Source organism: Ochotona princeps, chromosome 11, assembly GCF_030435755.1.
Source record: "Ochotona princeps isolate mOchPri1 chromosome 11, mOchPri1.hap1, whole genome shotgun sequence".
In the NCBI taxonomy this organism is placed as follows: domain Eukaryota; kingdom Metazoa; phylum Chordata; class Mammalia; order Lagomorpha; family Ochotonidae; genus Ochotona; species Ochotona princeps.
The window spans coordinates 37,715,664-37,741,325 of NC_080842.1; the positions used below are offsets into that span (position 1 = coordinate 37,715,664).

The 25,662-nt window shown below is 42.8% G+C and overlaps 1 protein-coding gene across 1 annotated transcript in view; it reads left to right on the plus strand.

The window, feature by feature from the left end:
• The window catches only part of DOCK5 (dedicator of cytokinesis 5), a 197,263-nt gene that overhangs the window by 122,857 nt on the left and 48,744 nt on the right, over positions 1 to 25,662 (plus strand). The window contains exons 19-28 of the mRNA XM_058670037.1: positions 5,089 to 5,186; positions 5,422 to 5,511; positions 7,130 to 7,230; positions 9,159 to 9,293; positions 13,039 to 13,150; positions 14,182 to 14,252; positions 14,818 to 14,924; positions 15,935 to 16,071; positions 20,724 to 20,819; positions 23,410 to 23,508. Coding sequence (XP_058526020.1) covers positions 5,089 to 5,186; positions 5,422 to 5,511; positions 7,130 to 7,230; positions 9,159 to 9,293; positions 13,039 to 13,150; positions 14,182 to 14,252; positions 14,818 to 14,924; positions 15,935 to 16,071; positions 20,724 to 20,819; positions 23,410 to 23,508 — 1,046 coding nt within the window. The remainder of the gene's footprint in view (positions 1 to 5,088; positions 5,187 to 5,421; positions 5,512 to 7,129; positions 7,231 to 9,158; positions 9,294 to 13,038; positions 13,151 to 14,181; positions 14,253 to 14,817; positions 14,925 to 15,934; positions 16,072 to 20,723; positions 20,820 to 23,409; positions 23,509 to 25,662) is intronic.

Consider the following 25,662-nt stretch of genomic DNA (forward strand, 5'->3'; position numbering starts at 1 on the left):
ACTGTGACAAAATTGTGTCCATCATATGATAATCTTTGTTGTGAATAAAGCAACTATTATAAAGTTTCTAATAAGACATGTAGGGTGTGGCATTTATGGATGACATAAAAGGTGTATGACTTCAGATCCTTTGACCCAATAATCTCACTCCTGGAAATTGACTCTCAATAAACAAGGAGAGAAGTACACAAAGATTATCTGGTGAAGTTTCCTATGATTTATAGTAGGGTAGTACTGGAACCAACCCATATGTCCAATTGTCAGAACCAGCTTACATTCTATGATGTAATTAAATGGTGTACTATAGGCAGCTGCAAAATATCATATGTGAAAACATAGCCGAATGGATGGTGAACTTTTAACACTAGATCTATAGGTTTGTTTAAAAATATGTGAATATTTGTAGCCAGATTGGATGGGTTCATTGTTGCAGTGTGCTTTTTATTCCTAAATAAGAAATTCAGAAAAGCTTGTTGATGGGGCACAAACCTTGATTTAAACCCTTGATTTGCTAATATCTAATCCACTCAGATTTTAAATGGCTCTAAACCTGTACTGTTCCATGGCCACTAGACATGGGTAGCTTATAAAATTTGGATTAAGACAAGGGGATGAAAGAATTGAGAAGATGTTGGTCAAAGATGAGTTCAAGAGATCTGTGTGGGATGATGCGCTAGTTAATTGGCTATTGTATCCTTGAAAATCAGTAAGAGTAGATGCTAAATTTTCTCACAACAAAAACACAAGTATGTGAGGTGTTGCATGTTAGCTTTGTTCAGTCATTGCACAGTATGTAACCATAGCAAAACATCATGCAAGTCTAATTTGCCAATCAAAAGTAATGAAAAGGAAAATAGCTCAATAAAACTATGAATCAGCCCTTCAGTTAGACCAGTCACATTTCAGATGCCCAATGGGTTCATGTGACTGGTGACTTTCTCACTAAACTGCACAGATATGCCACATTCCCATCATCACAGAACACTTCATCGGATGGCACTGTATGCTTTGCTTTGTTGTCATTTCCATTCCTAGAGAGACAGCAAGTGCATCATGAGTGCCAGAGAAAGCAGGGCTTTGCAAGGCACAGTGAATTTTGAGCTGTTCATGGGTTTGTTTCCTTCTGATGAATACAAAGTAAAAAGAACCAATTTAATTTACCCCAAGAAAGGAGATGCTATTAATAAGCCATCATCAACTATCAGAGTGTTTGTTGTGTAAGAAAGGTTACTGTTCTCTTCTCACACTGAGATTCAGACCTGAGAAAGTTTTAAGTTTAAAACCATTGTGCTGTCTGACAAGCATGTGTTGTATGTCCCATTCTTTTTTAAATTTTTATTCGAAGGACAGAAATACAGAAAAGAGGAGAGACAGAAAGGAAGATCTTCCATTCATTGATTCATTCCCCAAGTGACCACAACGGCTGGATCTGCGCCGATCTGAAGCCAGGAGCCTGGAACCTCTTCCGGGTGTCCCACTCAGGTGCAGGGTCCCAAGGCTTTAGGCCGTCCTTGACTGCTTTCCCAGGTCACAAGCAGGGAGCTGGATGGGAAGCAGGGCCACCGGGTTTAGACCCAACCCCCATAAGGGATCCTGGTGCATGCAAGACGAAAACTTTAGCTGCTAAGCTACAGCGCAGGCCCAGTGGCCCACTTTTTAAAAGTAAAGATCTATTTGTCTTAAGCAGAAAGGTAGATTGACAGAGAGGAAATGCAGAAATATCTTGTATTTGCTGGTTGACTCCCTATTGGCTGTAGTGTTCAAAGCTGAGCTGATCTGAAGCCAGAAGCCAGAGAGATTTTTTTGCTTTCCAATGCAGATGCAGGGCCCGCAGGCTTTGGGCCATTCTCTATTGCTTTTCTAAGCTGTACGTAGTAGCTAGATCAGAAGTGGAACAGCCACACAAACCAGCACCTATATGGGATTCTAGCACTTGGAATGGGAGGAGCAGCCAATTGAGCTGTCTCTCTGTCTGTCTGTCTCTCTCTCTCTGTCACTCTCTCTCTCTCTCTCTCACACACACACTTTTTCGTGATTGGACTGTATTTGTGAGGAAGGCCATTTTAATGGGACCATTTGTGGCTCAGTCCAGGTAAAGACAGAATGGAGTCATTGTTCAGAAAAAAGGGAGGGAATTCGTGTCCCTTTGGGGCTGAAGCCATGTGTATGTCCCTTAACTTCCTCGTCTTGTTTTACCCTCCACACCCTGGGACTTGAGTGCCCTATCATTGCCATCATCACCCCCTCCCCAGTTTACTAACCATAAAACTCAGCTTTAAATTGGTTGGTGTGCTGTCTCGTTTCATAGTTAGCAGAATTTTGAAAGCAGGATATTGACCACGCCTAAGCTTATGAATTTTATGTCTTTTTTTTTAATCCTCTCCCAAAGGCAATTGCCAGCCTAAATTTGGGAATTTTCACTTTCTTGCTTTTCTTTATGGTTTTAACAAATTTATAACCTCCCCCCCAAAATACTGTTGAATTTTCACATTTCTATTTTGTATCAGTGCAGTCACTGGCATGAATGCTTGTATTTGTCTTTCAGCATTACTTGAGTTTTGGGAGTACCTGACTTGAACATTTTTGATGAGAGTATAAATTTGAAAATCTGGGTAACATCTGGATATGATGGAAGCTAGTTATGCCCAATTCTGTAGAAATTTTACTCTTGGCTTACACCCTAAGAAATCTGTTGCACCTGTTTGCAGGAGGCATATGAGGATGTTTATAGCAGACTTGCCTGTGATAGCAACAATTACTAAAAGCAATTCCAATGTTACTGACAGTAAAAAAGATAAACAAACTGTGATGCATAAATACATTTCATAGATGCTGTGCAGCCAGGAAACAAACTCCCATTACATGCAACAACCTGTTTAAGTCTCAGAAACACAGCAGTTCTAAGCTGTTTTATAACACAGTTACTGTACTTAACCCTGGGACTTGATTGTTAACCAGAAGCCAAAATGCATTCCTTTGTGTTAGGCAGGAGTCACAAGGAAATCAGCCTCCAGCTGATGGAGAGGTACTTAGAAGGTTAGAAAATGCAAGTGCTTCTTTAAGTGTCTTTTTTTTTAAGATTGTAACTTTCTGTAACTTTCTGTAACTCAGAGTTACAGAAAGAGATCTTTCATCTGTTGGCTCACTTCCCAAATGGCCACAGTAGCTGGAGCTAATCTGGTGCAAAGCCAGCAGCCAGGAGCTTCTTCCAGGACTGCCACATGGGTACAGGGGCCTAACCACTCAATCATCCTCCACTATCCATTCCCCAGGCATACTCACATGATGCTGGATCAGAAGGGCAGCCGGGACGTGAACTGGTGCCTATATGGGTTGCCAGCACCACAGACAGCAACCTTAATCATTACACAACAACACTGACCACAAGGTCAAAATCCATTATCCTAGATGGCAACCCTGGAATGAAGGAACTGGTGGTACAGTTGACTTGCCTGTGACAAAAGTAGAAAGTGGAGAAGGTAAAAGTAGTGCCTCAGTGGATAAGCCTAGCACAGTGCCTGTTATTAAATATTTGCTGAATGATTGAACACATTGGTGAATTGCGTTGAGTGCTATGCCAACCTCCACATGATTCCTTGTTTCTCTTCCTTTCATGTATTCATCAACAATGGGATAAAATGTAGATGCAGGCAGCTCAAATTCATGGGATAAGCCAGACACCCCACATTCCTGGTCATTTTACACAAAGGGAAGAATATATGCAAAGACACATAGGTATTCAGAATCTGCTTTGGTTTGAGAAATAGCAAGTTGATTGCTGACTAAATGAAAGAAAATAATGGGGATCCAGCACAATGACTCAGTGACTAAATCCTCACATTGCAAGTGTTGAGATCCCTGCTGGATGCCATTCATGTCCTGACTGCTCTGTTGCTGATCCAGCTCGCTGCTTATGGCCCGGCAAAGCAGTAGAGGATGGCCCAAAGCCTTGGAACTCTATACCCTTGTGGGAGACCAGGAAGAAGTTCCTGGCTCCTAGCTTCAGGTCTTCTCAGCTCCAGCTTGGCAGTCATAAATCCAAAAATAAATTTTTATTGCTATCCCAGACTTATGTTAAGGGCTATAGATTGGTTCACTTTCCTTTGAAATAGCAACCTGTGATTTGCTTATCTATTTCTTAGAAGAATTCTAGGGAGGTAAAATGATAGTGAAGACAAGTGTTTGGAATCAGATAAATCTACAATTGAATTTTACTTCTACCACTGCCTAGCAATTGCCTGACGTAAGGAAAGTAATGTAATTTCAGAAAACCTCAATTTCTTCATCTAAAAACTGGAAAAAAAAAAACTCCAATCCATTTGTGAACTCTTGCATAAATGTTCCTCTTCCCTTTTGAATATGCCCAGAGAATAATAGTAGCAAAGTACAGATTAAAGATGCAGCTAGTTAAAAATACCTAGGTTGAATAGAAATGTTTTTGTTTACTTTTTAAGACTTATCCAACATTAGTTGGGAAGTTTGAGTTCCAGCCAGATGTATTATTTTATTTTGGACATCTACAGTTAATTTCTTTTCTCTTTGAAGATGTTGAAGGACCACAAAATTTCCTATGGCATGGATAGGAGATTGTGCATTAGAAGAATATATCAGGAGCCCAGCGGCATGGCCTAGTGGCTAAAGTCCTCGCCTTGAACATGCCAGGATCCCATATGGGCGCCGGTTCTAATCCCGGCAGCTCCACTTCCCATCCAGCTCCCTGCTTGTGGCCTGGGAAAGCAGTCGAGGACGGCCCAAAGCTTTGGGACCCTGCACCCACGTGGGAGACCCGGAAGAGGTTCCTGGTTCCCGGCTTCGGATCGGTGCAGCACCGGCCGTTGCGGCTCACATGGGGAGTGAATCATCGGACGGAAGATCTTCCTCTCTGTCTCTCCTCCTCTCTGTATATCTGACTTTGTAATAAAAATAAATAAATCTTTAAAAAAAAGAATTTATCAGGCTGTTCTTGAAGAAGCTGCTACGAAGGGCAGTTATCTTCATTAGAGAATTCCAGAGATGTGTCCTAAACTGGTGTGGCTTGTTCCTTGTACTTGGCATCTAATGTTTTTGGTTTGTGATCCTTGTTCCTAGTTGACCTGTTAGGCTTGTTAAATTGGCGCTCCAACTCGCAGAACATTAAACACAACCTAAGGAAGTTAATGGAGGTGGATGGAGGAGAGATTGTGAAGGTATGTTCTATATTCATGGATAAAATTATAACTACTATGCTGTTAGTTAAATAGTTTAGATGAAGGTAGTTATATGATTAACTTCTTATCTGCATTGCTAAACAATTATGCCAGTGTCTGAGATAATAATTAAAAGCTACTCTATTGAAAACCTAATTGTTGCAAAATCTCTGCAAGATGGAGCTTTATCCAGTCATCATGGAAATGTCATAATAACCTCTCTTTTATTCTTCAGTTTTTGCAAGATACGCTAGATGCGCTTTTTAACATAATGATGGAAATGTCAGACAATGAAACGTATGACTTCCTTGTGTTTGATGCACTGGTAAGCAATTCAGCATATTATCTAGTGTCTATTCTTCAAGCTGTACAGGTTTCAGTAGTTCACTATTGTAAATAATTGCTATGAAGGTTGTCCTGCATAAATATTTGTAAGTATCTCTCTTATGATTTCCATAACTTCGATCCTCAGAAGTAAACTTAGAAACAAACCCAAACCCTTGTTTTCTTATTTTTTGTTATATTTTACTTTTGACATGCTGTCTTGTTCTCATTAAGGAAAGGAAGGAGTTTACATTAGAAATGAGGAACTACTTTAATTCAGCCTTTAAGGATTTATTTATTATTTGAAAGTCAGAGCTACAGAGAGAGAAAGTATTCCTTCTGATGTCTCCCTTACTTCCTTACTCCTTACTTCCCTAAATAGCTGTAGCAGGTGGGGCTGGATCAGGCTGAAGCTGGGAGCCAGGAATATTTTATGGGTCCTTTATGTGGGTACAGGGAGCTAAGGATATGAGAGTTATCTTCTACTATTTTCTCAGATTCATTAGCAGGGGCTAAATTGCAAATGAAGCCTCCAAAGCTTGAACCAGCGTGCAAATGGGATGCCAGCATTACAGGCAGTGGCTTAACTTAGTGCACTGCAATGCTGGTCCCTCTCCTGTATATTTATACAAGAGATTGAATTTACAGACCAGGGATGAAACTTTGCCCCATTAGGTCCTGTGTATAGATAATTTTGTCACACAAAGTATGTAAATATGCAATGTATTCCAGGCCTGAAATCAGCCCAGAGAAAAGTGTTTTGAAAATTTGAGGTCAGAGGTTGGAGTGGAGGGGTAAGAGCCAGATTGTCAAACCAAGCCTTGACTTCTCATTGTTGGGAAACAGGGCAGGGTTTTACCTAAATGTTGCAGCTAGGAAGGAAGGCAAATTTCAACTTTACATGATTCCCCAACTTGGAGAGGTTGACAGGTTCAAGAAGTGATCATCCCATTGAAATTATGGATGCAAAATAAAATGAATTCTGATCAGGTCAGGTTGATTGGAAAGAAGTTATTATTTTGGGTATCATGGGATAAGGTCTACAGACAGGTTTCTGTGGAACAGAGCGAAGAAGCTGTGAGTGGGCATTCTTGGAAGTCCCAAGTGCCTCTTTCTTGTCCTTTTCTGTCATGAGACAGGGCACTGTGGTGATTTGTAGATTATACCTGTGAGAGTGATGAGAGGTAACACAGAATGGGGAACTTGGAAGGCAAAGCTCAGGTGAAAGTCCATTTTGGAGGAATTGACATTGCACTCGGGAAGAGCATGTTATGAGATGTTTCCTAAGCAACATCCCTGGGTTAGAGTTTGTTCCTCTGGAAACCCCTTCTCTGGTCCTCCTTTTCCTCCTGTGTTTTCTTCCTGACTGATGATGTGACCTGTGCTCCAACTTCCCTTTTTCTGAGACTGGAAGTTCCCCAAGACAAAGCTTGATGGCTTGTATTGATTTATTCACAGCAGTTAGCACGGGGCCCAGCACTTAAGTTTCTGTATTGGTGTTAAACATAAATCCCTGGAATAGTAGGAGGAAAATGCTGCAAACATGATGCAGAAAAACAAGCAGGCACCTACATGTCAAAATGTACCTTGCTGCTACTCATATTTCTTACCGTTGGCAGGTGTTTATAATTTCACTGATTGGAGATATCAAGTTCCAGCATTTTAACCCTGTACTTGAAACCTACATTTACAAGCACTTCAGTGCCACGTTGGCCTATGTGTAAGTCTGACTCAGGGGAGGTGTGACTTGTTGAATCACTAAGTATGTTCTCTAACGATTCAGTCATTGAGAAACAAGAGGGGGTTTTTGCCTTTCTGTAAAAATTTTTTTTCTAAGAATCGTGATAGAATTATCTGGTTATTTTATCCTGAGAAAAGCTATCAAATTCATCTAACAATCCAGAGCATGTAAGTGAAGAATCAAAGTCAGGTAGGAGCAGAATGCAGGACACATGATTAGATTCAGCATCTTTGTAACTGGTTGTCGATAGGATTGGCACCAAGACACCAATGGGATTAAATGGTGAATTAAATAAAACAGTCTGATGGAAGAGCAGGCCATGCCCTACACTACCTGTGCCCAGTATGGCTTGTTACTTAAAGGGTGGGAGAATATTTGATTTTTGTTTTCTTTTTTCTGCATTAGAGGGAATTCGTCCTACCCTTTGCACAGTGTAGCCTTCTTTCTAAGGTTAATTTGTGAGCCCTTGACTAAAGAAAAGAGTGTGTGTTTATCTTGCACGTCTCCGCGAAGTGTACAACATACTAGGGCACTATGTGTAACACTCTCACTCCTTGTATTTTATCCCCTTGCACTCTAGTTTTTATGCAGAGTAATGTGATAAATAGTGGCAGTAGTACTATGTAGCTGGAATTTTAGGTAAATGCTCCTTTGGATTCTGATTTATGTCAGATCATGTCACCTGTTGCCAGTTGATATGTCAGGTTAGATCTTTGGTTTCTGGTGTCCTTTTCTAAGCTCGGGGAGCAACAAAGGTACAAGAACACAAGTTCCATACAAAAGGGGTCATGCGGCCATGGTGACCTGCCAACAGGATGGTTCTGAAGTCCTCTGGAGTGAAGAAGCTGATTCATGCCACCCAGCAGCTTCACTGACCCCATGGGCAGCAGCTAAAAATGAGGAAATTGTGTCACTGAGAATCTTAATCACAACAAGCCACATGTGACCCCCTACGTCATAGTAACCCGTGTATATTTTTTTAAGATTTTTTTTTAAATTTTCATTGGAAAATCAGATATACAGAGAGGAGAGATAGAGAGAAAGATCTTCCTTCTGATGATTCACCCCTCAAGCAACTGCAATGGCCACAAGGTCCAGAGCTGCACTGATCCAAAGCCAGGAGCCCGGAGCCTCTTCTGGGTCTCCCATGCAGGTGCAGGGTCCCAAGGCCTTTGGCCATCCTTGATTGCTTTCCCAGGCCACAAGCAGGGAGCTGGATGGGAGGCGGGGCCACCGGAATTAGAACTGGCACCCGCATGGGATCCCAGCGTGTGCAAGGCGAGGACTTTAGCTGCTAGGCTACCATGCTGGGCCCTGGGTGTATTTTCAGTAATCGTTAATCTTTCACAGAGTTCTGTGTGTTTGTGTACTTTTTGACTTTTTGCTGCGTTCTGGTAAAGCTGAGATACCCATAGAAAGAAAATTCATAGTATCAGTTAGTGCCTTGAAAAGTCTGAGTTAGGGACCAAGATCCTGTCTAGTCCACAGAATCTGGGAAGACCCAAAGAGCAACCTGAAATCCCACAAGAGGATTGTTAACAGAGATATTCAAAGCATGGTTGTTCTAGAGAGAAAGATTGTATTCTCAAACCATGCTAAGTGATGTTTCCACCTGGCTCCATATTTATAAATTCCAAAATGGGTAAAGGCGAGTGAATACATTAGTCAGGCATAACCCCTCCCTGACATGTGCATCTGCATTGTGCTCATAATTTGAGTCCCTTCTCAGCATTTCTAAACTACAAATGAGGAAACTGAGGGCTGAAGAGTTAATTCCCTCTCAATGGAGGTGTCTTTAGAATCATAACTTCTATCTCCCAGTTGCCAGCTTCCCTTCCTGTATCACTTACCCCAATCCTCAGTGCAGCATATTTCCCATGATTAATTTTCTTTCTCTCCCTTTCAAGGAAACTCTCCAAGGTACTGAACTTTTATGTGGCTAATGCAGAAGACTCCAGCAAGACGGAGTTACTTTTTGCTGCTTTGAAAGCCTTGAAGTACTTGTTTAGATTCATCATCCAATCGCGAGTGCTCTACTTGAGGTAATGGTAACTGCAGTAAGATATCCAGGCTGTCTGTGTCCTCTGCACATGGTTTCCCTTGCTCCTCAGGCTTGTGGTCAGTTTGGTGAGTGGTTGGGTTTGGAATCCTCAAATTTCAGATCATCTCTTTGCATGTAGTTTGCCTTGATGCTTATGCTTATGATCAACTTTGTGAGCAGTTGGATATGAAATCAAAAAATTTCAGAGCTTCCGCCTTGAAGATGGAGATGGGCTGGAAGCCCACTGATTAAGCTCCACATGAAATCATCAGACCCAGCAGTAATCCCATTGATGATTCAGTGGTTCAGATACTCTTTGAAATTATCAGGGTCCACATTTTAGGTGTCAGAATATCAACTATGGAAAATGAAACATTCAGTTCCCCTAAGTCTAAGAGAGTTGCCCTATTGTACTTCTTCCCTGATGGTTTGCTTCTGGTTATTTTTCCCACACAGCAGGATTTTCTTATTAGAGAAACTCATGCTCTGAGAAATTGATTGTACTATGCCACACATTTTCTGGTTGCTTAGATTTGATAGACTATTTGTGTAGGAGCCCTGTCTTTGAACTCTATGGATGGCACATGGTCAGCCTCCTCATACTGTCTTCATCAGAGTTTACATTCCTCTTCTGAGGTCACTAACTGGTTGCAGTTATCCTCAATTACCAGGATACAGGTAATTGTGGAATAATAAACAGTTATAACTGTGAATTACTTACAGGAGCACATTGAGAGGTTGCATCTACCCAAGTACCAGGTGTTGTCCAGTGTGGGTACTGGGATCTAGCAACCTACATGACTGAGCACCTGCTATGCTTGTGTGGTTGACATAACATGTGTGCTGCAATTGGAAGCTAAGAGGTATCCTCTGGAGATGCCAAGGCCAAGTAGTTCAAAGAGCAGGGCCTGCAGATTGCAAGGGCCCTATGGGCCAGAAAGTGTAATGTGTTATGAGAAGCTGTGTTGTTTGGGTGAAAAGAATAAAAGGAGAATAAAAGTAGGTAATAGCAAATGATGTAGGATTTTCTGACTGTTTAGATCTTTTTTTGTTGTTGTCAAGCTTTTATTTTGAATTTTTGAATTTTTATGGTACAATTTCATAGAGACTGGGATTTCCTGCCCCCCAGACTCCTACCCAGCTCCCAGACAGATTTCCCCATGTTGCTACAATAGTATAGTCCTGCATAAGAAGTCATGATTCCATCAGTCTATTATTTAAGTGTGCCCTAACATTGCTAATACAGACAATGTCAGACAGTCTAGCATTCCATTGTCTACACATTTCCAAGGGCATTTAGATCTTACTATAAGTGTAATGGGAAGCTATTGGTTATAAAAATAGAAACATCTAGATTGTATTTTTTTAAAGGTTTATTTGTTTTTATTGCAAAGTCAGATATACAGAGAGGAGGAGAGACAGAAAGAGCTTCTGTCCGATGATTCACTTCCCAAGTGACTGCAACGGCCAGTGCTGTGCCGATATGAAGCCAGGAGCCAGGAACTTCCTCCAGGTCTCCCACACGGGTGCAGTGTCCCAAGGCTTTGGGCTGTCCTTGACTGCCTTCCCAGGCCACAAGTAGGGAGCTGGATGGGAAGTGGAGCTGCCGGGACTAGAACCATTTCCCATATGGGATCCCGACACATTGAAGGTTAGGACTTCAGCCGCTAGGCCACAGCGCCGGGCCCTGGATTGTATTCATTTGAAAGAGTTACAGAAAGAGGGAGAAATTTTTCGTCAGTGTATTTACAATCCAGATGGCCAAAATGGCTAGTGCTGGGCTAGGGTAAAGCCAGTAGTTTTGTCTTGGTTTCCAGTGTGGGTGACAGAAGCACAAATACCCTAGCCATCTTCTGCTGCTTTTCCTAAGCTATTATCAGGGAGCTCTATTGGAAGTGGAATAGCCAGGACACCAGCTGGATCCCACATGAGATGCTAGTGTCACAGGCAGTGGCTTAACGTACTGCACCACAGTGGCATGCTTTTTTTTTTTTTAAGATTTGTTTATTTTTATTTGTAAGATTCACAGAGAGAAGGAGAGACAGGAAGATTTTTCATCCACTGGTTCATTCTACTCCCTAAGTAGCCATAACAACTGGGGCTAGGCTGATCTGAAGCCAGGAACTTCTTGCAGGTCTCCCACGTGGGTGCGGGGTGCCAAGGCTTTGGGTCATCCTCTACTGCTTTCCTAGGCAAAGAGCAGGGGACTGGAAGGAAAGTAGAGCAGCCAGGACATAAACCAGCACTTACATGGGATCCCGGCACATGCAAGGCAAGGACTTTAGCTGCCAGGCTACTGCACCAGGCCCAATAACTTGCATTTTAAAAGATCAGTACATATCCTATGTATAAAATGGATCATAGAAGGCAGAGGGAAAGGGATGACCTCCTAGTTAATGTTGTTCAAGTATGAGACATGGGGACTCTGCCTCAGTAGCAGAGGGAGAGAGTGCGCTGAAAGAAGAGCTCACAGCACCTACTGTTGGAGTTGACAAGGCAATGAGAGGAAGCAACATTTCATGGGTTGCATCGTGCTTTGATATGCTAAAACCTGCAATGTTGTGAACCAAGTAGGACAATCAGTAAGTTCTGCTTTGGCTGTGTGACTTTGTGATACTTTAGGGACGAAATTGCAGATAAAGTTCTAATTGTGTAAAATGGATGAGTTGAGAATTACCAATAACCCTCTGATTGAATAATTTTCTCAATTGAGTTAATACTCCCTGGATACCTGATAAAGGTGAATGTGAATAGAAGAGACTCATTTACATATACACACAAGGACACTTGAAAATGTGTAAGAAAATAAGTTTCTTTTTGGTGCAAAGAAAAAAAAGTGAAATCCATGCACAGTTTTTCTATAATAAACGTTTTCCGTGAACGTTTTGTGAAGAACCCTAAAATGTACCTTTGAGAGTGTGCTTAAAATTCTGACTTCAAACTATCCCTACTCTGATTTGTTTGTGGAGTTGCTCCTCAGTGCATCTGCTCATGCACTACCATTTGAGGTTTTTGAATTTCTGGAAAATTCACCAAAGACCTTTCAGCTGCCTCTTACGAGAAAGTACCACCTTTTGAGTTAGCTGGGTCGTGTGAAAGCAAACGGAGGAGTTTCCTGAAAGCCAGAACAGGCAGTGAAGGCGGAGGTCCCAGTAGCAGAGCAGCTCAGCCTCCGTGTGGGCAGCTGAGACATTCTGGGTTGAGGAGCTTCCTTACCTCAGCTCCAGTGACAGGGTTTGATTGGGTGAGACAATGGCAGAGGAAGAAAGAAGTGAGGCTGAAGAACAGAACCTGCCAGGTGTGCTCTTAGGGTGGTTTGCTGGGGACAAATCCTGCCTATTGCTAATCCCTGCAGTCAGCTGAGGAAGGCTGACTCACCAGCAAGTTCCAGCAACAAGACCTCCTGCTGTTCTCCCTCCCCACCCCCATGGGAGATGCCTGCAAATCCCTGGAGCAGAGGACACTGCTAAAGTGGAGCCTTCCATCAGGGGACTCCTCCTCCCTGGCAGATCAGAGCCAACCAACCGCAGAGTCCTATGACCTGCAGTTTTCTCACCTGCTCTTGTCTCAGACTGCAGCACTGATGCCTGGTGTCCTTGAAACCATCCCGGGGAGCTGTATGGCATGTCTCTGAAGTTGGGTGAAAGGCAAGGCGATGAGCCTCCCTCATTGTTACCTGAAGCTACACATCTGTCGTAAAATGTTTTCAAGGTGGAAAATCTGCTTTTTCTATTTTTCCTGTTAAGATTCTATGGCCAGAGCGAAGATGGAGATGAGTTTAATAATTCAATCCGCCAGTTATTCCTCTCTTTCAATATGCTAATGGACAGGCCTCTGGAGGAAGCTGTCAAGATCAAGGTGAACATGACATTCTCTTGGATAACTCTATTAAGGCCGTGGGTGAGGATGTTCTGTGGAACTTGCTGCAATGGTAGAGAACATGAATCATGACTCAAAGCTATCTTGTGATGTTTAGTGCAATTTGCAGGAAAAACACCTACATTTTTAAGTTTGGGGAACATCTGTATTTTTAAAAATATATATTTTTTTATTTGAAAGTCAGTCACAGAGAAAGGAGATTCAGAAAGGTTTTCTATCCACTGGTTCACTCCCCCAATGGCCACAACAACTGGAGCTGAGCCAATCCAAAACCAGGAGCCAGGAGTTTCTTCCAGGTTTCCTACGTGGGTGCAGGGGCCATTTTTCACTTCTCTCCCAGCTATTAGCAGGGAGCTGAATTGAAATTGGAGCAGCGTGACTCAGACCAGTGCCCATATGGCATGCTGGCATTGTGGCTAGAGGCTTATCCCATTAAGTGATGGTGCCAGCCTGAATTTGTATTTTTAAAGGTCACTTTGACCAAGATGAACTACCATTTTATGTATCCTTCTTGGACCCATTGATTTCAGAAAATTGGTTCTGGTTCTATTACAGATGACAATTTTGTTGGGGAAGGGAGGGTCTCCACTTCCTTCTGCTCCAAAATGGAAAACCACCACCTCCCTCATTGTCCATCTGTTCTTTGAAATGTGAAAGGTGTAATCTGTGAAGACACACCTTGGACTTTGTTTTTTATTTCTTGCTCTTTATGGATACTTTGTGAATCAGACTAAAAGAATTTAACTGCTTGCTTAGATTGAGAAATGAGATGCTAATGGATGTACCTGCCTGTAGTAGGAACAGGACGCCATACCTCCTGCATTTCCAGGAAAGAGGTGTTAGGACAGCCTCTGTACTGAGTCAGCTTCACTCTGCATTGCAAGGGCCTTCTCATCCAGCTTCCTGTGGAAGATTTGGGCCCAACCCTTTCTTCGTGGGATCAAGCCCTAAAGTTTTGTATTTGTCTTACTTGCAACTGAATTTGCCCTTGTGTTGTTTTTTCCCCCCAGGGGGCAGCTTTGAAGTACCTTCCTAGCATAATTAATGATGTCAAACTGGTGTTTGATCCCACAGAGCTCAGGTAAATAACAGGGGGGAAAGTGTGTTTCTTAAACAAAGAGGCTACTCCCAGCTTAGCTGGAGCTGGGCCTGCTGTGCCATCTCTCGTTCTGCTAATACACATGAAGTGAACACCTTTTGGTGCTCCATCCTGTGAAAGATAGAAAAACACACCCAAAGCCTGCCCTGGAGAGAGGCTCTCGAGCTTTCTCTGGGAAAGCAAGATCTGCACACATAAAATGAACTACCAAAGAAAGTATGTAACGATAGGCTTCCAGCCCTACGGCGAGGTGCTCTGGGTATGCAGAGATAGACTTCAGTGGGCCAAGAAAGACATGAGCCACAGCTAAGCCTCCAGGCAGGTCTGGATCGCAGGTGGAGCGGCATATGCCTTGGTGATGGAAGCTGTCAGTTCTAGGCAGAACCAGATACTGGGTGACGAATGTAAGCACTAGGAACAGAGATCTTGGGTCATCTGTAAGATTCCTAGGTCACTCTCTCCACACCCGGATCTCAGAGTGCAAGAGGATGTTTTTCCCTCTGCCTTCACATGAGCTGAAACACTGTTTCTGGGGTTTCTCTTGTAGTGTGCTCTTCTGCAAGTTCATTCAGAGCATTCCCGACAACCAGTTAGTTCGGCAGAAACTGAACTGCATGTCCAAGATCGTTGAGAGCAGTCTTTTTCAGCAGTCAGGTGAGTCACCCTCCAGAATGCTGCCCACTGTCATGCCAGTCCATCTTTGTCACCAGCCAGTACTTACTTTTTCTTTCTTTCTTTTTTTTTTTTTTTTTTTTGAATGTCAATTTGTGAGTAGTTAAGCAAACCCTGAGAGACGGACTTTAAGGAGAAACTTAAGTCATATTTTATTCCTGCATCCTTAAATACAATAATCAGCAGGTAGTTTGTCAGATAAAGAACTTAGTTCTCTGAAGGGGAACCCCAGAAAGTGGCAGACAGCTGGGAGAGGTGGTCCTTTTAGGCAAATGCATCTTTCACTGTGTGTGTGGCATAACGTTACAAACCACAGAACAGGTAGGGGGCAATGCTGTAGTGATGGACCAGATCTCAGTTGGATTGTCCTGAGTGGTGCTGGTTGTACTCTCCCAGCACTGTGGTCAGTGATGTGACATTAGTAGCTGGAAATTGATCCAGGTAGAAATGTTGACACCACAGAAATTGGCCAGCTCTGGAAATCAGGGCTCATTTTAGGAGGTAGGGTTGGGGAACCAGGTTGCCAGCACTTAACCTCTGAGATGGCAAAGAAGGAAGAGAATTCTTACAACAAAACACTTTTCATTCTGTCAGTAGAGTCAAACGTGCAGCCACCACTTCCAAATTACTGTGCTCCTGTCCCAAAGCCTAAGGCCTGGCCCTTTCCCATAAAAATATTTTGAAGATATTTGTTTTGTTCAGTTTTCATTAATTCCATGTGGCTTAGCTCTTCTGTATCAGGCTGTGAGGCAGAGCAGTGGTTACATATTTTAAACGTTGGCTATCCCCACATTTACCCGAGGGAGGAATCTTCTCAGTTTACCTAATTCAGTGACAAGACTGAAGTTCCAGGCCTAGAACCACCTGCTCCTCTATTTCCGGGGGGAAGCTCCTGCCGTGTAGGAGCAGAGGGCAGGTAGAGAGGACCAGCAGGAGATGGCCATGCAGGGGGTGACCCTGCGACACACGAGCCGCAATGTCTCCTTTCTCAGAGTGCAGAGATGTGCTGCTGCCACTGCTGACAGACCAGCTCAGCGGCCAGTTAGACGACAACTCCAGCAAGCCTGATTATGAGGCCAGCTCGCAGCTCCTGAGCAACATCCTAGAGGTGCTGGACAGGAAGGATGTGGTAAGTTGAATCATCATTGAGTTGGTATGTAGTGTGAGCCCTTTGTCCTGCACAGACGAGACCTGTGACCTGCCTCGTCTTGAACACTTAGGAACATGCATTTTAAAAGTGTGCAGAGGTCACAGTGTCTCCTTGGCACATCTGAGTCTACATAAAATCAGCTTAGTCGTTGAGACCTCCACTGGCTCATTTCCCTGGTTTGGCCAAATTGCTTATCGTTGGGATTCCTGTGAATAAATACCCTTGTAAGTACTCTTTTTAAGACCAACCCCCATTGCCAGGAGGCTTTCTGTTTTTATGTAGAAACCTCTACCCTGATCCTGTGGTGCTAGGCAGCACTACATAAATATTTCCAAGCTTCTCAGTTTTCACTTCAATTTTTTAAACTTTATTTGGTTTGAAAGACAGAGAGAGAACTCCCATCTGTTGCCTCACTCCACAAAGGCCTGTAACAGCCATGACTGAGCCAGGCCAAATCCAGGAGCCTGAAATTCGGTCTGGGTCTCCCACCTGGGTGTCAAACACCCAAGCCTTCATCACCTGCTGCCTCCAAGGGTCCACATTTGCAGGAAGCTGAAAATGGAAGGAAAGGCAGAGTTTGAACTTGGACTCTCCTACATGAGATGTAGATATCCCAGCCAGCATCTGTTCTCACCGCCTATCTCACACTGATGCTATGCTTCAACCTAGAACTTGCATTTTCCTATCTTTCCTCTTTCCTGTGATCTGTCTGCTCTTTTTCACCCAATGCTGCACCTGCCTGAATTTACCGTGTAGAGACAGCACAGTCCCCAGGCTTCCACAAATCCCCCTTGAGAGAACTAGAAAGTCTTGCAGATTGTTCAGTTGAGCACTAAGAGCTCAGAATAAAAAGTATCTTCTCCCTCAGCACACTGCCCCGTGGCAGTTGTGTGGTCAAGGTGTCCCTAACAGCCCAAGGAAACCACTCTGTCTAAATGCTCTCTTACCATTGCCTTTAGGTTCAGCTCTGCCAAAGGATGTGAGGAACCCTGGACCTTTTCTCATAGTAAAACTCTTCGTTCTCCTTCCAATGTCCACAGCAGCTTGGCCTGGGCCTACCTTCTCTCCTGTTTGTCATTCACACAGGTCCAGGGGCTTTACTGCTGACCACCCTCACTGCAGTCTCACAAGCACAGAGGACACCATTGCTGTCCCCGGCTACTCCTCTGCCCTGTCCCTCCACTCCCAGACCCCGTACTTGGTGTGTTATATGATGTTTGCTCATTACAGGGCCTTTCCCTCCCCCATTCTTAGTTTGCTTGAATGTGTTCCTAGAAACCGCATCATAATGTGGAATAAATATTCCCAAAGAGTGTTATGATTAGGGGTCTGGTTCCTGACCAAGGACCTTGCAGCAAATAAACACATGTGACTAATCATATCATAAACATGACATTTTAAAAAGTAACTCTTTTGACTCAGTAATTATTTGACATGTTAAAATCCAGCTCTAAACCCTTCATCAACAAAGTATGAAGTACTTTGGGTTAGCCAAGGTTCCAGTGCTTTAGAGAGTACAGATCTGTGATTTAAAGTTAATCTGAAATCTGGGAATCAGAATTGGTTCCTAGTCCTGATAAAACCAGTCCTCTAGGACCAGTGTTACAGTATACTGGGTAAAGCTACTGCCTGTGATGTATGTCAGCACCCTATATGGATGTTGGCTTGTACCCTGGCTGTCCACTTTGATCTAGCTCCCTGCTGATGGCCTGGGAAAGCAGGAGAAAGTGGTTTAAGTATTTGGGCCCTTGCCACGCACTTGGGAGACCCAGATGAAGCTCCTGACACAGCCTGGCCATACCTGGCCATTGTGGCTATCTGGGGAGTGAACCTGCGAATGAAAGATTCATCTCTCTTTCTCTTTCACTGCCTCCCTCCCTCCTCCTCTGTGGCTTTTCCTAATAAACAAGGCAGATTTACAGAGAGGAGAGACAAAGATCTTCCATTTGCTGATTCACTCCACCTAATGACCACAATGGCTGGAGTTGAGCCAATCCAAAGCCAGAAACGTCTGGCTCTCCCACATGGGTATGGGGTCCCGAGGTTTGGGCCATTCTCTGCTGCTTTCTCAGGCTCTAAGCAGGGAGCTGCATGAGAAATGGAGCAGCTCAGGTTCAAACTGATGCCCTGATGGGATCCTGACACTTTGAAGGGGAATTAGCCAATTGAGCCACCACGCTGGGCCTATAAATCTTTTTTAAACAGAAAAAAAGGGCCCAGCACAGTAGACTCATGGCTAAATCCTCGCCTTGAATGTGCCGAGATCCCATATGGGCACTGGTACATGTCCTGGCAGCTCCTGCTTCCTATCCACCTCCCTGCTTGTGGCCTAGGGAGGCAGTCAAGGACGGGCCCAAAGCCTTGGAACACTGCATCTGCATGGGAGACCCAGAAGAAGCTCCTGGCTCCTGGCTTAGGATCGGCTCAGTTCTGGCTGTTACAGCCACTCGAAGAGTGAATCAATGGACAGAAGATCTTTCTTTTTCTCCTCCTCTCCTTATATCTGACTTTCCAATCAAAATGAAAATAAATCTTAAAAAAAATAATAATTTTAAAAATTAAAGATAAAGAAAAAATTCACTCCACTGCATTTAACCTTTAGGCAAATCTCTCATTGCCTCAGTTTCCTATGTAATAATATGTAGGAATTGAGGGAATCTCAGCTGAACTTGAACTATGGTTATGCAACAGGGTGGAGGAATCCACCATGGGGGAAGGGTGTGGGGAAGTGTGGGGAGAATCCCAGTTCCTATGAAATTACACCACAATGTAATTAATGAATAAATTTAATAATAAAAAAATAATTAAAAAAATACTTTTAATAATATGTAGGAATCATTGCAAATGGCCTTGCAGTCTATTCCATGTCTGGTTCTGCTTTTTCATACACATTGCCTCCATATACCTTCTCAGCACACAGAAAGACTCCTTAGAAATAGCTTGATAGTATTTAAATCCCATGGAAATTTACTTGATTTTTTTTTTTTGGTGAGGCGAGTATTCTTTTTATCTTCCCAATAATGTTACTTGTAGTCTTTCAAGCTCTGTTCCTCTAGTAATTCCAGTAATCTTGTGTTGATAGTGGTACTTCTTTCTCACTCATAAGCATTTTTGTATGCATGAACTCTATATCTTCTGTTATCCTTTTCTGCCAACTAATTCAAGACTGACAGCTGACACTGGCTCTTGGTGCCTTTTGCATGGTCCAGGCATCCTTTCTCTTCCCAGCTGCTCCCTTGGAATCAGCATCATCCTTGAGGTCGGCTGCAGCAGCCACTCCATTGGGGTGTTCCTGTGGCTGTGCTCTCCCCGCTCCACACCCTGCTGTTTCCCTTCCTGTTCTCTTGTCTCTTCAGTGCTCTTACCAGTTTGTAGCTTGAATTACAAATTCAGCTCATAAACACCTGTGGAACTGCCACCCTGTATCGATGCTGGGAAAGGTGAGGATCATGGTTGTGAACCTAGGTGAGCACCCTGCCCTTGTGGCACCAACTTGCTAGTGGGAAACCTGGCTTCCTGTTTCAGATAACTAAATCACTGTTCTATGTACATTTTGCTTGTTAGCATTTTGTTTCCTTTTTCATTTTAAAATCTATAGAAGTGACATAATTGCATATATTCAATGTGTTCAACGTGACGACTTAATGTGTATAGACATTGTGTTGATGATTATCACAATCAAACTGGCACATCCGTCACCACTCATGCTGTTCAGAGACAGAGACACTGATTTGCTTTCAAATGCCTTCTGAAGTCAGAATCAGAAAGTTCATTCCAGATCTCCCATGTAAGTGATGAGAGGGACCCACGTATTTGAACCATCACTTGATGCCTGCTTTGGTTTGAATCAGCAGGAAGCTTATTAGGAGAAGAGCTGGGATTCAAACCCAGGCACTCCCATTTGGCTTGCAGGTGGACAGAGCAGTGGCTTAACCACTGTGCTAAACCACCACCCCAGATGTTTTATATCCTTGTGGTTTGGTGACTGGAGTTCAGGATCAGGACTAAGTTCTGGTGAGGACTGTTCCTGGCTTGTAGATAGCTGCCTTCTCCCTGTACACTCACATGGGGACTGAGAGGAGGCAGTCCCTTGGAACACTGTCAGACCAAGGCCTCATGCCTCTGACCTGAACTAAACCCCCATATCTTTGTGCTCTCCTATTTGGCAATTAAGGCTTCAAAACAAGGATTTATGGGAAATTGACCTATTGTTTTCATATCAGTCCCCTTGAGGTGAACATCCTGTCTTTTTTTTTTTCTTTGTGCGCAGAAAGTGTTAAGAACTTTGCATTTCTGCATTTCACTTTCCACACATTTGTTGACAAATTGTTCTGGCCCACCCTCATGCGCTCAAACAGAGCAAACTCTAACACTGGTGATGGCAGTAATAAGCTCTTGGTGAACCTGGTCAGCCTGGATTGTTAGGGTGTGCAGTGGGGCCCTGCATACCACTTATGTGTCTTCTAGATGCTAGAACCGATTCTGCTCATCTGATTTATGCCATGAAGGTAATGTATTTTGCTTCTGAACAAGAACTTGAACTGCAGGAAAACTCATCTATGAAATTTCCTTTAATGAAGGTGAAGCTAAGTGAAAACAAAAATCACGTCTTGCATTTCTCCTTCTCCTAGGGTCCCACAGCCTCACACATAACGATGATAATGGTGCGCCTGCTGCGGAGGATCAACCGGACGGTGATTGGGATGAACCGGCAGTCTCCCCACATTGTGAGTGTGTCTTTGGGGGGTAACTCTGGGCCCCATCTGCCTGTTGGCGGACCTGTAGAGCCTGCGGTTGGGGATGGAATGCACTTGCCCCTCCATCACAATTTACTGATGAAAATCCTCAGCAGATCCCTTTCTGACATGGATGGTCCTACTCCATATCAGACCATTTTCCCTGGCTAGGATGAGCCAAGGACAAAAACAGACATCATAAAGAAGTTGTGATTAATATGCTTGTAGAAAGAGCGGTGTTGCTTCAGCTTGTTAGTGTCCATCTACTACATAGAAACATATCCATGAGAAAAGTCTGAGACCAGTAGTAACTACTCAAAGTCGCATTAAAATGAGGCGTCTTCTAGTCACTCTCTTAAAAACAAGTTTTGTTCAGAAGACATAGGAAAAGAATTCTCTCAAATTGTTTTTGATAAAGAAAAACCCTGCCTACATTCATTGAATGAGTGTGTGTTAAGAAATTATGCCAACTGTTGTTCCAGACCCTGGAAAGAAACCGTGAACAGCACAAGAAAGTGCTTTCTACATGGAATTTACTTTCTAACAGGAAGAACAACAAGAAAATATGCTTCAAATGGTTGTTAGAAGGAGACATGTGTTATGGAGGATAAAAAATGAACAGAAAAAGGGAAGTCAGGCTTAGCATGTCAAAGTTTTAAGAAGGCAATACTTCACCCAAAAAGTAAATATTAGACAAAAACCTGAAGATAGTGATGGAGCGAACTGCACAGATTCCTGGGGAAGGGCCTCGCAGAAGGAGGGAGCAACCAGGGCAGAACCCAAGATGGTGCACCCGGAGAGAATCAACATGGGAATGAGCCAGCTGTTTCCGATATGAATTAGGAAACATAACTACAAGTGAAGCTGCTTTCTTTCTGGATTAAAACCTACACAAAACCAAAACATCTTACAAGACGATTCAGATCTCCATTATATGATTATTGTTCAACTAGGCTATTCCTGGATCTCTCTCTGCAGAAGAAAAGGTTCATAGAAAAAGGTCTGTAGAAACTGGAAGATTCCTATGTAAAGTCAAGGCTCTTGACCTACGGAGAAGTGGGGTTGTGGGCAATCATACTAACTTGTTCATCAATACAGAAGTAAGGAAAATGCAAAATCTGGCCTGGCTGCGTGGCCTAGTGCCTAAAGTCCTCGCCTTGAACACCTTGGGATCCCATATGGGCACCCGTTCTAATCCCGGCAGCTCCACTTCCCATCCAGCTCCCTGCTTGTGGCCTGGGAAAGCAGTGGAGGACGGCCCAATGCCTTGGGACCCTGCACCCGCGTGGGAGACCCGGAAGAGGTTCCTGGTTCCCAGCTTCAGATTGGCACAGCACCGGCCGTTGCGCTCACCTGGGGAGTGAATCATCGGACGGAAGATCTTGCTCTCTGTCTGTCCTCCTCTTTGTATATCTGACTTTGTAATAAAATAAGTAAATCTTAAAAAAAAAATGCAAAATCGACGAATCATGTGTTAGTCTTGAGCATTATGCTGTTTAGTGTGGTGACTTGACGGCTCTAGCTTTTCCACTACTGACTTTTTGAGAGTAAGAATGACTTGCAGAAAATTACTCAAGTTACTTATATACTTGCAAGTATAAGTTGAGGACATTTTAGCAGCATCGTTTCACTAATCCTTTCATAATTTATTAGAATTACTGGCAGACTTACTTGTCCAGTTTACCAGAATGAGAGCAAAATGAATAGCACTGGTAGCATTTCATAAATCTATGAAGCTTAAGAAAATGACACCAGATGTACCACTGACCACTGTCATCAAGCCATTTCTACCATGCATTTAAAGAACATATAAGGAAAGCCTGCTTACTATATTATTTAAGCAATTATATATTGGCTTATACCTAACACTGTGAGTTTAAATTTACCTATCCAGCTTCCATTAGTGGTTAAATCATGTTATCTTGCTCATTATTTAAATGAGCTTGAGAAATTTGAAAAAAAAGAGGTGAGAATTTCAATAGAAGTTACAGAAGGCACACTCCTATTAAAGTAAGAGAAAATATGTGTGCACACTAGGTCCTTGGAGAAATATACAAAAGAGAAATATGCAAAAGGAAATACACCTGGCATAATACATAGGGTTTATTTGATATTCAAGAACAGTTAAATATTGGAAGACCTAATAATTCATAAACTGTATCAGTTCATAGATGCCTAATCCTTGGCCCTACAACATCACCCGCCCTTCTCTCTCACTGCTCTCTCTCTACAACAGACTCAAAACTCTACAGGTTGTTTGTCTCACTGCTTCTTGGCCTTTTGGCTAAGATCAAGTGTTTTATCTACGGGAAACAAGTTGAGCTAGTTAGTGTCCCTGGACATTCAGGGATCTACAAGTCTTAGCTGTTAAGGATTTCAAATGCCGTCCAGGTTTCCTGGCTGAAACCCGGAAGTAGGTGATTTGTAGCTGAAACCTGATAGGTAGAATGTGGTGTGTTTCCAGTTTGGCAGGGTTCCTGCATACTTCATTGATTAGGAAGACCGAAGTCTGTGGAGCTCCAATCTTGTTTTGTCACCAGGTGCTTTGAGCCTTCAGCTTCTGTTTCTGTTTTCCTCCCAGGGGAGTTTTGTGGCTTGCATGATTGCCATCCTGCGGCAGATGGAAGACAGTCACTACAACCACTACATCAGCACCTTCAAAACCAGACAAGACATCATTGTAAGTAGTCTTTGCTGGATTCTGGTAACCTGAAGACTTTTTGATTCAGTTAAAAAACAGTAACTAAACAGTAACTAAAGCTGAGCATCCAGAGTTCAGTATTTCCTCCCTACCAACCTCAACTGCTCTGTGAAAGGGAAGGGTTGGCTCTGGGTTTGAAGTGGAAGACTATGTGTAGATACCAGAAGATTATCACACATCGTAGGTCTCTTGGATTTAGAGAGAGCTTTCAGAGATTCTCCCAAATGTTTAAAAACACTCTTCTCATGGGAGATTCTCTAAAAAAAAAGGAAAAAAAAAAGATTGTTTGCAGTGACCATAGTTGGTAATGTGTGATCACAAGGATTTTTTGAAGACAGGGATATGTAGAATTTCTGAGAAGTAATTTCTATCATCTTGGAGAGGGAAACAAGAAATTTAATGATGTCCTGCCTCTTATGTTTTAAAGGAGAAAATCATTCTCAGAGTTACTGGGAAGCATGAGGCTAGGAGACCAAGTTAGCCTTGAGATGCTGCTTCTAGCACAGCACTCAGGGGGTTGCTAGTGGCCATTGGGTTGTCCAGGGGACTGTTGGCTCATCTTGCAGAGCAGTGAACTGGACATGGAGTTGGATCTGCAAACTGATGCTCTGTGGCCCTGGTCTGTACTCTAGATGGCTTCCTGTCATCTACTCGTATTCCACTTTCCTTTGTGCTATGGATGAGCATGTGGCTTTCTGCCGGCATTACAGCCAGTGCACCCAAGGGCACGCAGCTCCTTCCTTGCTTTTGGTAATGGCCATCCACAATATGAGCGAACATACCAGGCTACTTCAAAATAATTATGGCAGATAGAACTAACAGATAATTTATTTTAGTACTCAAAATTTTGAACTCTGTGTATATATACACATGAGGTTTTCAAAAAGTTCTTGGAAAATACATATCATGAAAAAATGCATACATTTCAAATATCTTTTATACCAAAATAAGTTTGTTTTTAATTTTCATTTTTCCACATACTGAAGTGCCTTTTTGTAAGGGATTACAATAGCAAGTGCTACTTCCTATTAATTGATCCAATCATGTAGGCCTCAGAGTACTTTTTTGAACTGTGTGGCTCAAGCTGGAGACCTAATTCCCCTTAGGCTGTGCTCTGCTAAGATAGCATGGTCTCAGGACCACAACAATATGTGAGTGTACTTGTTGCAACAGGTACAAGAGAATCAGGATGAGCAGAGGAGCTGGGAGAGATGGAGACCAAAACAGCAATGCTTCTCCATGAGGAGATGGCATAGTGAACAAAAGCACAGATTTTAGAATACACCGCTTTGGGATTGGATTCCGGTTTTTCCAATTCTTATGTGAAATCTGAACAAGGTATTTAGCCTTACTGCACCTCAGTTTTCTCATCTCTAAGATGGTATCTTACTTTAAGGGTTACTAGGAATACCACAGTTACCCCTTACCTGTGCTTTTGCTTTCCTGTGATTTGTTGCCCACCATTAACATTGGTCCAGAACTATTAAATGAAAATGAGTAATTGATATGTTTTACATAAATTTTGTCAGTGTATTATAATTGTTCAGTTTTATTGACTAGTGCCTATTTCACCATGCCTATTTTACAGATTAAACTTTCTCATATAGGTTTGCATGTATAAGGAAAAGCATGTTTATGGGGTTTGGTGGTGTCTGCAGTTTTAGTCATTCACCTGATGGTCGTGGAGCATGTTGCTGTGGTCTGGGCTAAGGCTGCTGTCTTGACTGAATCCATGCATGGAAAATGCCTTGCTGTGAGCTTGGAATGTGGTTAATGACTGTGAAGATTAATGCTTAATAATAATAATAATAATCCTATTATTATAACTTGAAATTAACATAAAATAGTTTAGTGGGTTTTTTTTTCAAAGCCATTTGGAAAGCAAGTATTATATGACACCCTAAAGTCAACATTTGTTGGTTTGGCTCTACCACTAAGTAAGGGAGAAAACAAGCAGGTTTAACTCTTGTTTGCCAGAACAGTGGTGAGCTCTTCTGTTTGCATTATACAATTAAAAGATAATTTTTCCCGTGGGGAGCTAAGGCCTGAAGAAACAGACTGGCCACTTGCCCAAGCCCATCTTTAGTGTCAGAGCCTCCAGGTACAGCTGACTCCAAGCCTCCAGTAGGCAGT